The following is a 13864-nucleotide window of genomic DNA, read 5'->3' as shown; positions in this document are numbered from 1 at the left end:
CGTTGGAAGCACGCAGTCTTATATCCACCACCAGGGAAGTCCCTAGGAATGACTTTTAAATTAATTATTCTTAGTGAAAGCAGCCAGATAAAAAAGAGCACATATATATGATTCCACTTATATAAACCTCTAGAAAAATGCAAACTAATCTATAGTGATAGAATGCAGGTGTGCGGTTGCTTAGAGACGGGACAGGCTGGGCTCAGGTTGGGTGGAGGGTGGAGGGAGAAGGTAAGAGGGAAGAATTACAAAAGGCAGAGGAAACTTTGGGGATGATGGATATATTTAGTATCTTGATTGTCATAATGGTGATGGTTTTATGGGTATATATAAATATGTGTGAAACTTACCAAATTATACATTTCAGCTACACTTCGTTAAAGCTGTTTTACTCAAAAAAACAACTAAAATGTCATTGGTCTGTCTTATACTTTGCATGGATCTTTTACTCATGCGTGATTTAGTAACAACATGGATTAATCATTTGGAAAATAACGACTTACTAAGTAGTGTTGACACATTTCATTATGCAGTATCAGTCACATTCATTGATATCACCGTTTTCTCAACGAAAGTCTTGAAGTATTGGAAAGCTTTTAAGCTCATGTGGTACATACAAATTTTCCAGGATTATGTTTTTTCACTTGAAAGTGTGTTTTATCATTGGCAACAAACACTGACAGTTCTTTTCTGCAGTTGTTTTGGTACAGAAAATGTCTGCTGGGTATCCACAACCAAATAACCATTGTTTGTCAGTTCTCTGAATTTGAGGTTTCACAAAAAAAGTGACTGATGATCTTGGAACTCAGCTGAACAAACTGATTTTTCCAAGGCAACCATTGCATATCACAATGCAGCATAAGTACTTTATGTATATTTCCCATTTGTGACACCAAGCATTGAGGTTTAATAACATTTATCATTTTTACTACTTCTTCAAAGACATTCTTTTTTTTTTTAATTTATTTATTTTATTTATTTATTTTTGGCTATGTTGGGTCTTCATTGCCGCACATGGGCTTTCTCTAGTTGCGGCGAGCAGGGCTACTTTTCGTTGCGGTGCACGGGCTTCTCATTGTGGTGGTTTCTCTTGTTGCAGAGCACGGGCTCTAGGCATGCAAGCTTCAGTAGTTGTGGCACGCGGGCTCAGTAGTTGTGGCTCACGGGCTCTAGAGCGCAGGCTCAGTAGTTGTGGTGCATGGGCTTAGTTGCTCCGCGGCATGTGGGATCTTCCCGGACCAGGGCTCGAACCCATGTCCCCTGCATTGGCAGGCGGATTCTTAACCATGTGCCACCAGGGAAGCCCAAAGACATTCTTGAGAGACATTGAAAAAATTTTTTCCCCATCTGAAAGTGTGTAGCAGTGAATAATATAATGATTACTGGTACATTTTAACTACCTTTGCTTTTGCACCGTTAGTGCAAATGTCAAACACTGTGAAAAAGGCAAATAACATCTTAACGTTATCATGAAGATAGTTTTGACTTTTTGGATCACTGAAAGGATCATGGGAACTGACCCCCAGTGACACAACTTCTGACATAGACTAACCTTAGTGCAGAATATTCTTGCTATGACTGGTGAGTCAAACTATGAATAATGCTAGTAATATGGAAAGAATTCTGGCCTCTGAGTTGTAAGTATGTTTTAGTCATAGCTCTGTTCCAGATCTCCTGTGTGATCTGAAACAGTGGACTTACCTGTATTGTTATTATAACAGCTAACATCTGCTGAATATATACTTTGTGCTATGTACTGTGCCTTGTATAACTCATTTTGCTTTACTACCACCTCATGAGCTGTTAAATGCTATTTATCACTCCCATTTCACAGATGGAAATATCATAGCTAAGTTATTCACTCAAGTTCAGCATTGTTAAGGTGCAGTCTTTTTTTTTTTTTTATGCTTTGAATCAGTATATTGAGACATTGATACATTTCAAGAATTGCTTAAATTCTGATATCCAGATTTAAGCTTGTGAACATATGACTTTAAACATACAATTAAAGCTATTCATAATTTGCTATTCTACCAACATTAAATTACAGTTACTTTGGAGCATAAGTTAAATGGTTTAAAGTAAGCCTGTAACATACCTGCAAAACACCTTCCTAACTCATACATGCAAATTACTTCTCCATGTAAAGGTCTCATCACTCTAACCTCTAAGTTACCCTGCTCCAGAAGTGACTACTCTAAGGCTCACTGTGGTCCAAAGAGAAGGAAGAAAAAAAAAAGTAACCAGGACCAATAGCTAGATATATTAAAAAAAGATGGCACAGCAGAAGGGAATGCAATTCTACAAGTGCAAGCCCTCAAGAAGCAGCATGTTATATGATAAACCCCTTCTTTAGAAAGTTATCATTTCTATCACTGATACCACAGGCTAAATTAAATTATATAGCATGCCATCTTCAAGTAACAGTTGAGGCAATAGAATAAATGCAGAGGCATCACAATGAATCCCACTTAATACCACTATACAGACCAACACTTCTCTACAAATTCTTTGTCTGACTGCCAGTTAAATACAGTTTTAACTCATAGCTTAACAATTAAGGGTCATACACTGAAGCCAATACATATACCTGGCATTTCAGTCTAAGCTATTCCATGTACATAGCTGAAATCAAATACAAAGTATGGCCTAACAAATGCTAGGGGAAATTTTTTAAAGTAGTTTTTACAAGTATTAAACTTATCTTACACACTGAAGTCATCATACATACAGGGCAAAGTCAGAGCTTTTATATTCGAGTTCATTCTTCATTTAACTTTTAAAACACTACTATAGTTGAATATTAAAACAAACAATAGCAAGTAGTGAGCATATTATGATTATAGTCCTTCACTCAATCACTACTGCAAATAAAATGCCGGCAGTGAGTGTTATTCACTGGCCCCATTAGGAGGTCTGACACTGAACACCACCCCGAGGATGATGTTCATCATGCTCGTATGCTTCTCCATTGTAATGGCGCCGTCTTTCCTGATTCGGATCAAAGTCCACTAGTTCTCCCTGGTCCATTACATCAGTCTCTTCCACTTCCTTCCTCTCAGGTAGGAGTGTTTCCGGCAAAGAGAGTTTATCCAGGGAGAGAAAGCCATTCTCAGGAAAGTTTACCTTAAATTCAATGATTAGGCGACCCTTTTCATATGGTCTACGATAAATTGGCATGCCTTCATTTAGCACACACTTGATATCTCCATGCTTGACAATCTGACCTGGATGAGAAGTGATGACTGTGGTTCGGTGGTCAAGAGTAGATATTGGCTTTTGGAAGCCACACAATGCCTCAACCAGCTGTATGTCCATACATATGAAAAGGTCTTCTCCTCGTTGAGTAAAAACAGCATGGTCCTTCTGATCTAAAACGATGATAATATCTCCTGGCTCCAGTCCTGGTTCTTGGTCTCCTTCACCATGGAGTGTTATCTTCTGGCCATCTTTCATGCCTTTGTCAATAGGAACTTCTAGAATTTTCTTCTCTCAAACTGTCTTCCTTCCATTGCAGCTTTTACATCTCTCTTTAGGACTGATCCGCTCCCCATGGCCCTGGCACTCCATGCAGACAGACTGAATTTGCTGAACCATTCCAGGTCCTATCTGATGAATTCTCATTTGCATGCCAGTACCTCGGCAATTGGGACAGCACTCTACTGCTCCTTTCTTACCACCTCGGCCTTCACATTTGTCACAAATCACATTCTTTTGCAGAGCTAGTTTTCTTGTTGCACCATTATATAAATCTTCTAAGGTTACTGTGAGTTGATGCACAACATTTTTACCTCTCTTTTCTCTCTGCATCCTGCCTCCTCCTCCAAAAAACATATCGAAGATGTCCATGGGGGAGCCAAAACCGCCACCTGCTCCACCTTCTTTAATTGCCTGCTCTCCTCCTTTGTCATATAATTCCCTTTTCTTTGCATCAGAGAGCACTTCGTAAGCTTGAGAAATCTGTTTAAACTTCTCTCCTTCATTTGGATTCTTATCAGGGTGGTACTTCAAGGCCAGTTTCCTGTAAGCCTTTTTCAATTCTTGGGTGGCATTGGGTTTGACCCCCAAAACATCATAATAAGTGGTTTCTTTCACCATTTCCTACAGCCGGTGAGGTGAGGGGGCTGATGCCGGTGTGGGGGAGCGGGAAGGAGCGCGTTGCCGTGCGCAGCTCGGGCAGCCGCCGCTCCTCAGCCTTTTCACCAAGCGTTCTGGAAAGTTCCCAAGGTGCAGTCTTTTTAACATAGATTTTTCTTTCTCTGTATTCTTTGTTCTTAACCACCAAGCTCTGTTTTATTCCCTGAAATCAGCCCTTGTGATTGGGAAGGTGGTTGATCTTGGGCAGAATTATAAAAAGTTTAGTGATTATAGGATTTTGTTTGTAACCCCGTTGCTACCATTAATCTTGGTTCTCTTCTTGTCTCTTGATTAATTTATTTCCTATATATAGGCATACTTCAAGATATTGCAGGTTTGGTTCTAGACCACCACAGTAAAGCAAGTTACATGAATTTTTTGCTTTTTTGGTGCATATAAAAGTTATGTTTAAACGATACTACAGTCTATTAAGTGTGCACTAGCTGTATGTCTGAAAAAAAGACAATGTACGTACCTTAATTTAAAAATACTTCATTGCTCTAAAATGCTAACCACCACTGAGTCGTAATCTTTTTGCTGGTGGAGGGTCTTGCCTCAATGTTTGATGGCTGCTGACTGATCAGGTTGGTGGTTGCTGAAGTCTGGGGTGGGTGTAGCAATTTCTTTAAACAAGACAGCAGTAAAGTTTGCTGCATTGATTGACTCGTCCTTTCACAGATGATTTCTCTGTAGCATGCAATGCTGTTTGATAGTATTTTACCCACAGTAGAACTTCTTTCAGATTTGGATTCAATCCTCTCAAACCCTGACTCTGCTTTATCAACTAAGTTGATGTAATATTCTAAATCCTTTGTTGTCATTTCAACAATCTTCACAGCATCTTCACCTGGAAGTAGATTCCATTTCAAGAAACCCTGTTTTGTTTTTGTTTTTTTTTTGCTTATCCATAAAAAGCAACTCCTCATCTGTTAAAGTTTTATCATGAGATTGTAGCAATTCAGTCACATCTTCAGGCTCTACTTCTGATTCTCATTCTCTTGCTATTTTTACAATATCTGCAGTTACTTCCTCCACTGAGTTCTTGAACTGCTCAAAGTCATCTGTGAGGTTTGGAATCAAGTTCTTCCAAAGTCTTCTTAATGTTGATATTTTGACCTCTTCCCACAAATCATGAATGATCTTAATGGCATCTAGAATGGTGAATCCTTTCCAGAAGGTTTTCAATTTACTTTGCCCAGATCCATCAGAGCAATCACTATCTACGGCAGCTATTGCCTTACGAAATATATTTCTTAAATACTAAGACTTGAAAGTCAGAATTACTCCTTGATCTGTGGGCTGCAGAATGGATGTGTGTTAGCAGGCATGAAAACAACATTAACCTTGTACATCTCCATCAGAGCGCTTGGGTGACCAGGTAGGTGCATTGTCAATGAGCAGTAATATTTTGCAAAAAATCTTTCTTTGCAGAGCAGTAAATCTCAAGTGGGTTTAAAATATTCATTTAACCATACGTAAAGAGATGGGCTGTCATCAGGCTTTGTTGTTCTCTTTATAGAGCACAGGCAGAGTAAATTTAACATAATTCTTAAGGGCTCTAGGATTTTCAGAATGGTAAATGAGCATTAGCTTCAACTTTTAAGTCACCAGCTTACATTAGCTCCTGACAAGAGAGTCAGCATGTCCTTGGACGCTTCGGATCCAGGCATTTACTTCTCCTGGATAACTTGTTGCAGCTTCTATATCAGCTTGCACTTTTATGTTATGGAGGCAGCTTCTTTCCTTCAACCTTATGAATCACCTCTGCTAGCTTCAGACGTTTCTTCTACTGCTTCCTTGCCTCTCTCAGCCTTCGTAGAATTGAGAGTTAGGGCCTTACTGTGGACTAAGCTTTTGGCTTAAGGGAGTGTTGTAGCTGGTTTGGTCTTCTATCTAGACCACTAAAACTTTCTTCATGTCAGCAATAACACTGTTTAGCTTTCTTAATCATGTTTTCACTGGAGTAGCGCTTTTTAATTTCCTGTAAGAATTTTTCCTTTTCATTCACAACTTGGCTAACTGTTTGGCACAAGAGGCCTAGCTTTCAGCCTATCTTGGCTTTCAACATGTCTTCCTCACTAACCTTAATCATTTCTAGCTTTTAATTTAAAGTAAGACATGTGACTTTTTCTTTCACTTGAACACTTAGAGGCCATTGTAGGGTTATTAATTGGCCTAATTTCAATATTGTTGTGTCTCAGGGAATAGGAAGGCCCAAGAAGAGAGAAAGAGATGGGCGGGGAGGCAGGACAGATGGCTGATAGGTGAAGCAATCAGAACACACGTAACATAGATCAGTTAAGTTTGTCATCTTATATGGGTGTGGTTTGTGGCGCTCCAAAACAATTCGATCAAAGGTCACTGGTCACAGATCATGACAACAAATGTAACAATAATAATGTAAAAGTTTGAAATATTGTGAGAATTACCAAAATGACACAGACATGAAGTGACCAAATGCTGTTGGAAAAGTGGAGCCAATAGACTTGTTTGATGTAAGGTTGCCACAAACCTTCAATGTGTAAAAATGTAATATCTGTGAAGTACAATAAAGCAAAAACACAATAAAACAAGATGTGTCTGTACCTCTGTTTCTTGCCTTGGGAAGATTCTCCTTCTCTTACTGATATGTAGGTTTTGTGACATTTCTATTGATTTTGGTACAGGTTTCATCTTGGGTGCTTTTATTGTTGACATATACACTTCGGGAACTTAAAGTTTGCATTGTCGTATAAGCAGTAATAACATTATCAGTGGTAATGAAATATTATCATTCAGGATACTAAGGTTGAAAGAGATTAGAATTTGTGTATTTGTTAGATATTCTCTGAATACCTTAATAAGAATGTTCTATTTGGATAAAAACAGACATCTTATCATCTTTTTTTTTTTTTTTTCCTGGCCACGCCATGCAGCTTGTGGGATATTAGTTCCCTGACCAGGGATTGAGCCCGTGCCCTCGGCAGTGAAAGCGCAGAGTCCTAACCACTGGACCGCCAGGGAATTCCCTTATTACCTGTTAATTCTCTTAACACTTGGGCAAGACTAGAGAAGAGTCTTGAATACTTTCTTATTAATTATTGAAACGTCATTCAATTACAGAATTGAGAGTTTAACAGTGAGGTAGTTTTACTGTCAAAATATGAAATAAAAAAGTAAATCATTGTATTATCTAGTAGATTTTAATAACACTTGGGACCCTGCAGAAGTACTTTCATAATTTCATTATACTTAAATATCTTTCTCACTGTGTGTGTTATAATACACCTGTGTAGGCTTTCTGAGGAAATTTTTTTTTTAATTAATTAATTTATTTATTTATTTTTGGCTGTGTTGGGTCTTCGTTTCTGTGCGAGGGCTTTCTCTAGTTGTGGCAAGTGGGGTCAGGGTCACTCTTCATCGCGGTGCACGGGCCTCTCACTGTCACGACCTCTCTTTTTGCGGAGCACAGGCTCCAGACACGCAGGCTCAGTAGTTGTGGCTCACGGGCCTAGATGCTTTGCGGCATGTGGGATCTTCCCAGACCAGGGCTCGAACCCATGTCCCCTGCATTGGCAGGCAGATTCTCAACCACTGCGCCACCAGGGAAGCCCTCTGAGGAAATTTGTGCATGAGTGACATCCTTGAATTGACTCTTAACAGTATTTACTGATCTGACTTCTATTTTAGAGAAGGAAATTTCTTTGAGTTGCTTAAGCAAAGAGTAGAACTTTCCCTTGGGGAGTAATATTAATGAGACTAAAATTTTAAGTTAATAATTGTTAAATTCATTCAGACTTTCAGTGTGATAAAAGAAGGGAATTTAAGTTGGAATATTCAAATTTGAGGTTTTAGTTTTATCTAAGATTAGGATTGAGATGCTGTATAAATAATTTAACTTGGATTAATTGCTGTATTTAATAGAAACATAGGTATATCTCTGTCATGATTTTAAAGAACTAATGCAGATGAAACAATGATCTTTTTTCAAACATTATATGCTTTTTCATATAAAAAACTGATTTTTCACAAAATGTTCTATATTGATTTTAAACTTTTACCTGTCTTGATCCTGGATGTATTTAACCATCTGCATTAATGTCTTTCTCCTTAGATTTTCAATACTCTTGGTTGTTTCTCTGAATTTTGAATTTTTTTACTACTCATTTTTAAAATAAAAGTATTTTTTGAGGTGAGATTCATATAATATGTAATTAACCATTTAAAAATACACAATTTAAGGACTTCCTGGTGGCGCAGTGGTTAAGAATCCGCCTGCCAACGCAGGGGACACGGGTTCGAGCCCTGGTCCGGGAAGATCCCACGTGCCACGGAGCAACTAAGCTCGTGCGCCACAACTACTGAAGCCCGTGCGCCTGGAGCCCTTGCTCTGCAACAAGAGAAGCCACCACAATGAGAAGCCCGCGCACCGCAACGAAGAGTAGCCCCCACTCGCCTCAACTAGAGAAAAGCCCTCGCACAGAAACGAAGACCCAACACAGCCAAAAATAAATAAATAAAAAATACACAATTCAGTGGAACTTAGTGCATTTCCAGTGTTGTACAGTCACCACCTCTCTCTAGTTTCAGAATGTTTTCATCATCCTAGCACACCTCGTACCCATCCCTTCCTTCCCCCAATCCTAGACAACTACTACTCTGCTTTCTCTGTGTATTTGCCTATTCTGGATATTTCATATAAAAGTTCATACAGTTGGGATCGTTTATATTTGGCTTCTGTTTACTTAGCATAGTGTTTTCAGGGTTCACCGAATGTTGAAGCACATATCAAAACTTCATTCCTTTATATGGCTGAACAATATTCCATTGTATGTATAGACCTCCATTTGTTTATCAACTCATCTGTTGATTGACATATGGGTTGCTTCCATCTTTTGGCTATTACGAATAATCCTGCTATAAATATTCATGTATGAGTTTCTATATGGGCATATGTTAATTCTGTGTTTTTAACATTTTGAGAAATTACCAAACTGTTCTCCACAGTGGCTGCACCATTCTCTGTTCCTACCATTTTCAGATTACATTTTATAGCCATCCTAGTGAATATGAAGTGGTATCTCATTGTGGTTTTGACTTGCATTTCCTTAATGACCAGTGAAATTGAACATCTTTTCATTTGTTTTTTTGGCCATTTGTATATCTTCTTTGGAGAAATGTCTGAAATTCAAGTCTATTTTCCATTTTTAAATTAGGTTGCTTGTCTTTTAATTGTTGAGTTCTGAGAATTCTCTCTACATTTTGTATACTAAACCCTTATCAGACATATGATTTGAAAACTTTCTCCCATTCTGTGGGCTGTATTTTTGCTTTCTTGATAGTGTCCTCTGATACACAAAAATTTTAAATTTTTGTGAAGTCCAAATTACCTATTTTTTCTTTACTTGTTCATACTTTTGGAGTCAAATCTACGAATCCATTGCCAAATTCGAATTCATGAATATTTACCCCTGTGTTTTCTTCTAAGAGTTTTATAGTTTTAGCCCTTACATTTAGGTCATTGATCCATTTTGAGTTAATTTTTTTATATGAAATTAGAAAGTTGTATATGAAATATACATGTGAAATTTGCACGTAGCAATCAGATTTTCTCAGCACCATTTGGGTTTTTTGTTGTTGTTTTGATTTGTTTTGTTTTGGTGGGATCCCAGTTGCTTGACCAGGGATTGAACCTTGGGCCCACAGCAGTGAAAGCAGAGAGTCCCAGCCACTGGACCACCAGGGAATTCCCTCAGCACTGTTTGTTGAAGAAACTTTTTTTTCCCTGTTGAATCAGAACGCTTGTCAAAAATCAATTGCACACTGATATTGGGGTTTATTTCTGGGCATTTAATGGCACCCTTTGCCTTATAACTACCATAATAATTAGGCAGACAAAATATCACAGCTTTTGTATTAGTTTGTGCCATCAATCTGTATAATGCACTGTGAGAGATACTAATATAAAAATCATTTGACAGTACTTAAATACGGTTGACCCTTGAACAATGCAGGGCTTAGGGGCGCCAACCCTCCACACAGTCAAAAATGTGCATGTAACTTATAATTGGCCCTCCCTATCCTGGGTTCCTCTGTATCCATGGTTCTACATTCTTGGATTCAAACAACTGCAGATTGTGTAGTACTGTAGTATTTACTATTTTAAAAAAAATTCACATTTAAGTGGACCATTGCAATTTGAACTTAGGTTGTTCAAGGGTCGCCTGTACTTACGTTTATTTGTAGATAAAGAGCTGTAATTTTTTCTTTTGCCTTTGCAAGCAGAAATAGCAGACTGAGGTATTGGGTTTTTCTTTTAAAAGTTTATCTCCACTAAAAAAGAAACTTTATGGCTACTGTTGGATGTTCCTTCTGATGATCTTTATTTTTTCACTTCTCTTTCTTGCAATAGCAGTACTTTCTTAGTAAAAATGACTTTGAAGACTTGAGAGTTTTATACTATATAGGATACGGAAATCTAAATGTACTGGCTTTCCCATTGTAGACTTATTTTCTATTAGAAAATTTTATAGGCTTGAATTGCTGAATACACAGTTGATTTGTGATAACTTGAATTGGAAAAAAAAAAGCAGAGTATTCAAATTTTATTATTTATTTACCTCAAAGAAAATGGCAGAACATTGTGAGGAAACATAGGTAATGAATATATGGAAAAATACATAGTGTTGCTAAAATGTGTAACTTTGAAAGTACTATTTTATACAAAATTTATTCATTATTTGAGGTGGTATTTTATACCTGCTATATTGGTAAACATTTTTAAAGGGGAAGAAGGACCTAGTGCCAATCATATTGTGGTAGCCCATTTATAATACTGTTGTGACAGTCCTTTCTGAAAGACATGTAGCTGTGTATAGCAATAAGTTTCTTCTTAGGTACTTAATTACCTTAATGTTTTGATGTCATTTATTCTTGCTTTACTAACTCTATATTAATAGTCTTTTCAATTTTAGATACGAATACCGTGTAGAGATGGTTCATCAGTCCTGCAATGATCCTACCAAAAATATCATTCGAGAATTTGCATCTGACTTTGAAGTTGGAGAATGTTGGGGTTATAATCGATTTTTCCGTTTGGACTTACTTGCAAATGAAGGATACTTGAATCGACAAAATGATACAGTGATTTTAAGGTAATAGGAAACATTTATATCATGGCTTTTATCACAGGGAATAATGTCATCAGAATTTTAAAGTCTTTTCACTTAACAAAGATGAATATCGAAATTCATACTAACTCTAATCTTACCATGTTCTTAACCATTTAATTTCAGAAGTCCTGTGTGGTCAGTGAATAAGTTAGTCAGAAATGTGTTTGACATCTAGTTAGTAGTTCCATAAAAAGTAAACTGCTGGGGCTTCCCTGATGGCGCAGTGGTTAAGAATCCGCCTGCCAATGCAGGGGACTCGGGATCGAGCCCTGGTCTGGGAAGATCCCACATGCCACGGAGCAACTAAGCCCGTGCGCCACAACTACTGAGCCTGTGCTCTAGAGCCCGCAAGCCACAACTACTGAGCCCATGGCCACAACTACTGAAGCCCAAGTGCCTACAGCCCATACTCCGCAACAAGCCACCACAATGAGAAGCCCACGCACCACAACCAAGAGTAGCCGCCACTCACCGCAACTAGAGAAAGCCCGTGTGCAGCAACGAAGACACAACGCGGCCAAAAATAAATTAAAAAAAAAAAGTAAACTCCTACTTCCAGTAAATGTGGTAATGTCCCATTTATCTATTGAACTTCTAGCAACCTCACCATTTGGAAATCCAAGAATAGTGTGGGATCAAGTGATTATTTTTTTCCACTTGACATTGTGTATTATATTTGGATGACTGGTTTTGAAAGCTTAATTTAACAAAAAGATTTTCAGTTTCTTCTAGATAACAGCAAATTAAAAGTAAGGGAATAGAGATGAAAACTGATGAAAATAAACTAAGTGATGGTAGTTGGTGTGTTATTTGCAAGAAAGGACAGAACATAAACAGTGACTATAAAGCTACAGCCCTATTTAATATTGGGGTAACCCTTATAATTCAGTTTTGGGGCATCGTTGCACCATGGTTTAATTTGATGATCAAAATGCGAGCTTGAGTATTAAAAAATAAATAAATTCAGGGGCTTCCCTGGTGACACAGTGGTTAAGAATCTGCCTGCTAATGCAGGAAACACAGGTTTGATCCCTGGTCTGGGAAGATCCCATATGCCGTGGAGCAACTAAGCCCATGCACCACAACTACTGAGCCTGCGCTCTAGAGCCTGCGAGCCACGACTACTGAAGCCCATGCATGCCTAGAGCCCGTGCTCTGTAACAAGAGAAGCCACCACAATGAGAAACCCACGCATCACAATGAAGAGTAGCCCCCGCTCGCTGCAACTAGAGAAAGCCTGCACGCAGCAACAAAGACCCAATGCAGATGGAGCCAAAAATAAAATAAATTTATTTTAAAAATTTAAAAATTAAAAAAAAAAAATTCAAATGTGTTTTGAACTGAGTGGTTTCAGAATGTTTAACAGTTTAGTAAGTTTCCATCAAATAATTTTAAAAGCTTTTTTCCTTAAAAGAGATTTGAATATACTCTTAAATTTCACTTATTCTGATTTCTTTGTCCTTGAGCATACTGGATGAGTTGCTGTTATATCACCCTTTACTATTATGTGTTCTTCATAACTTTTCTGGGAGAATAAGGAAGTATAAAAAGAGATTATTGCATTTTGAGTGTAGAGAAAAATTCATGTTTTTGTCATCTCTTCTTTTGGGGGATTATTTTAGTATCATTTTATAATCTTTTAGGTTTTCTTAAATTATTCACTAAAAGAAATATCAATAATTTGTTCCTGTTTCACACTTTAACCAGAGAGGATTGTAAAATTATTCAAATACCAATTTTACCAGCCTGCAAAAGAGCCATTTTTTATGACCTTAGTCATCTCTTTATTGGAGTCATAGTAATGTAAATGGAGTCATGTTCAGCTATCTAACAAAGGTAGGGACGGGTTTTTTTTGCTTTAATAAGTATTAGTTTTTTTAAAGTACAGATAACTCTGAAGAGATCAAGATTCTATCATGTATCCATTTATATGCTTTAATATATAGAGATACTTGTTTTTTTCCTAACCGTAGCTGAAATATGCCATATTGTGATATATGGAGAGTTTTGATTTTAAACTGCTATCTGGATGGGGTTGGGAATGTAGGTTATTCAGAGCATGTAACTCTTTGAGGGACAGTAAAGCAGTCCTGGGTAGTTGACCCTTTACGTGATTTTTTTTTTTTTTTTTTTTTTTTTGCTGTGGAGTAGGAAATACGGGAACGGGAGATAGAAAAGGAATGAAAAAGAGCAGTGCCTAAAACAAACTTCGCCTATTTTACTAGGGTCTGACCTAGGCAAGAAAGGAGAAGGAAGGCATTAGCTGTCTCCTTCCTGCATAGTATGGTCTTCTTCCCAGCTTATGATCAACACTGTATTTGAGCTAGATTATTATAGTAAATATGTTTTAGTAGATTAGCTTGGAAGTTTAACTGTGATGTGTAATGTTATTTCTTTAGAAAAATATAGTTTGAATTTAGACAACTGACTTTTCAGAACCATATGTCATTATAATTTGTGGACTACATATATAAATGGCAAATACCAGGAGCCCTGAGTTCTGAATTTTGGCCTTATAATGTAATCAAGTAAACTTAAAATTCTAGAATTTATAGTTATAGATTTAAGGCTTGGTT

The 13864-nt window shown here is 37.5% G+C and overlaps 2 protein-coding genes across 3 annotated transcripts in view; one reads left to right on the top strand and one right to left on the bottom strand.

Annotated features, from left to right (window-relative positions):
* The window catches only part of TRIM37 (tripartite motif containing 37), a 125272-nt gene that overhangs the window by 50984 nt on the left and 60424 nt on the right, over positions 1-13864 (top strand). The window contains exon 13 of one of the 2 annotated variants that reach the window (XM_059906360.1): positions 11091-11270. In XM_059906360.1, coding sequence (XP_059762343.1) covers positions 11091-11270 — 180 coding nt within the window. Of the gene's footprint in view, positions 1-11075; positions 11271-13864 lie in introns of both variants that reach the window. The other variant, XM_059906359.1, reaches the window with a different exon arrangement.
* LOC132354949 (dnaJ homolog subfamily A member 1-like) lies at positions 2812-4132 on the bottom strand. The gene is given in 1 exon segment (XM_059907099.1): positions 2812-4132. A coding segment is annotated over 1 exon segment (1191 nt). The 5' UTR covers positions 4099-4132; the 3' UTR covers positions 2812-2907.

Source organism: Balaenoptera ricei, chromosome 20 (genome assembly GCF_028023285.1).
Source record: "Balaenoptera ricei isolate mBalRic1 chromosome 20, mBalRic1.hap2, whole genome shotgun sequence".
Taxonomy (NCBI): Eukaryota; Metazoa; Chordata; class Mammalia; order Artiodactyla; family Balaenopteridae; genus Balaenoptera; species Balaenoptera ricei.
This window is presented reverse-complemented; position numbering and strand designations above follow the sequence as displayed.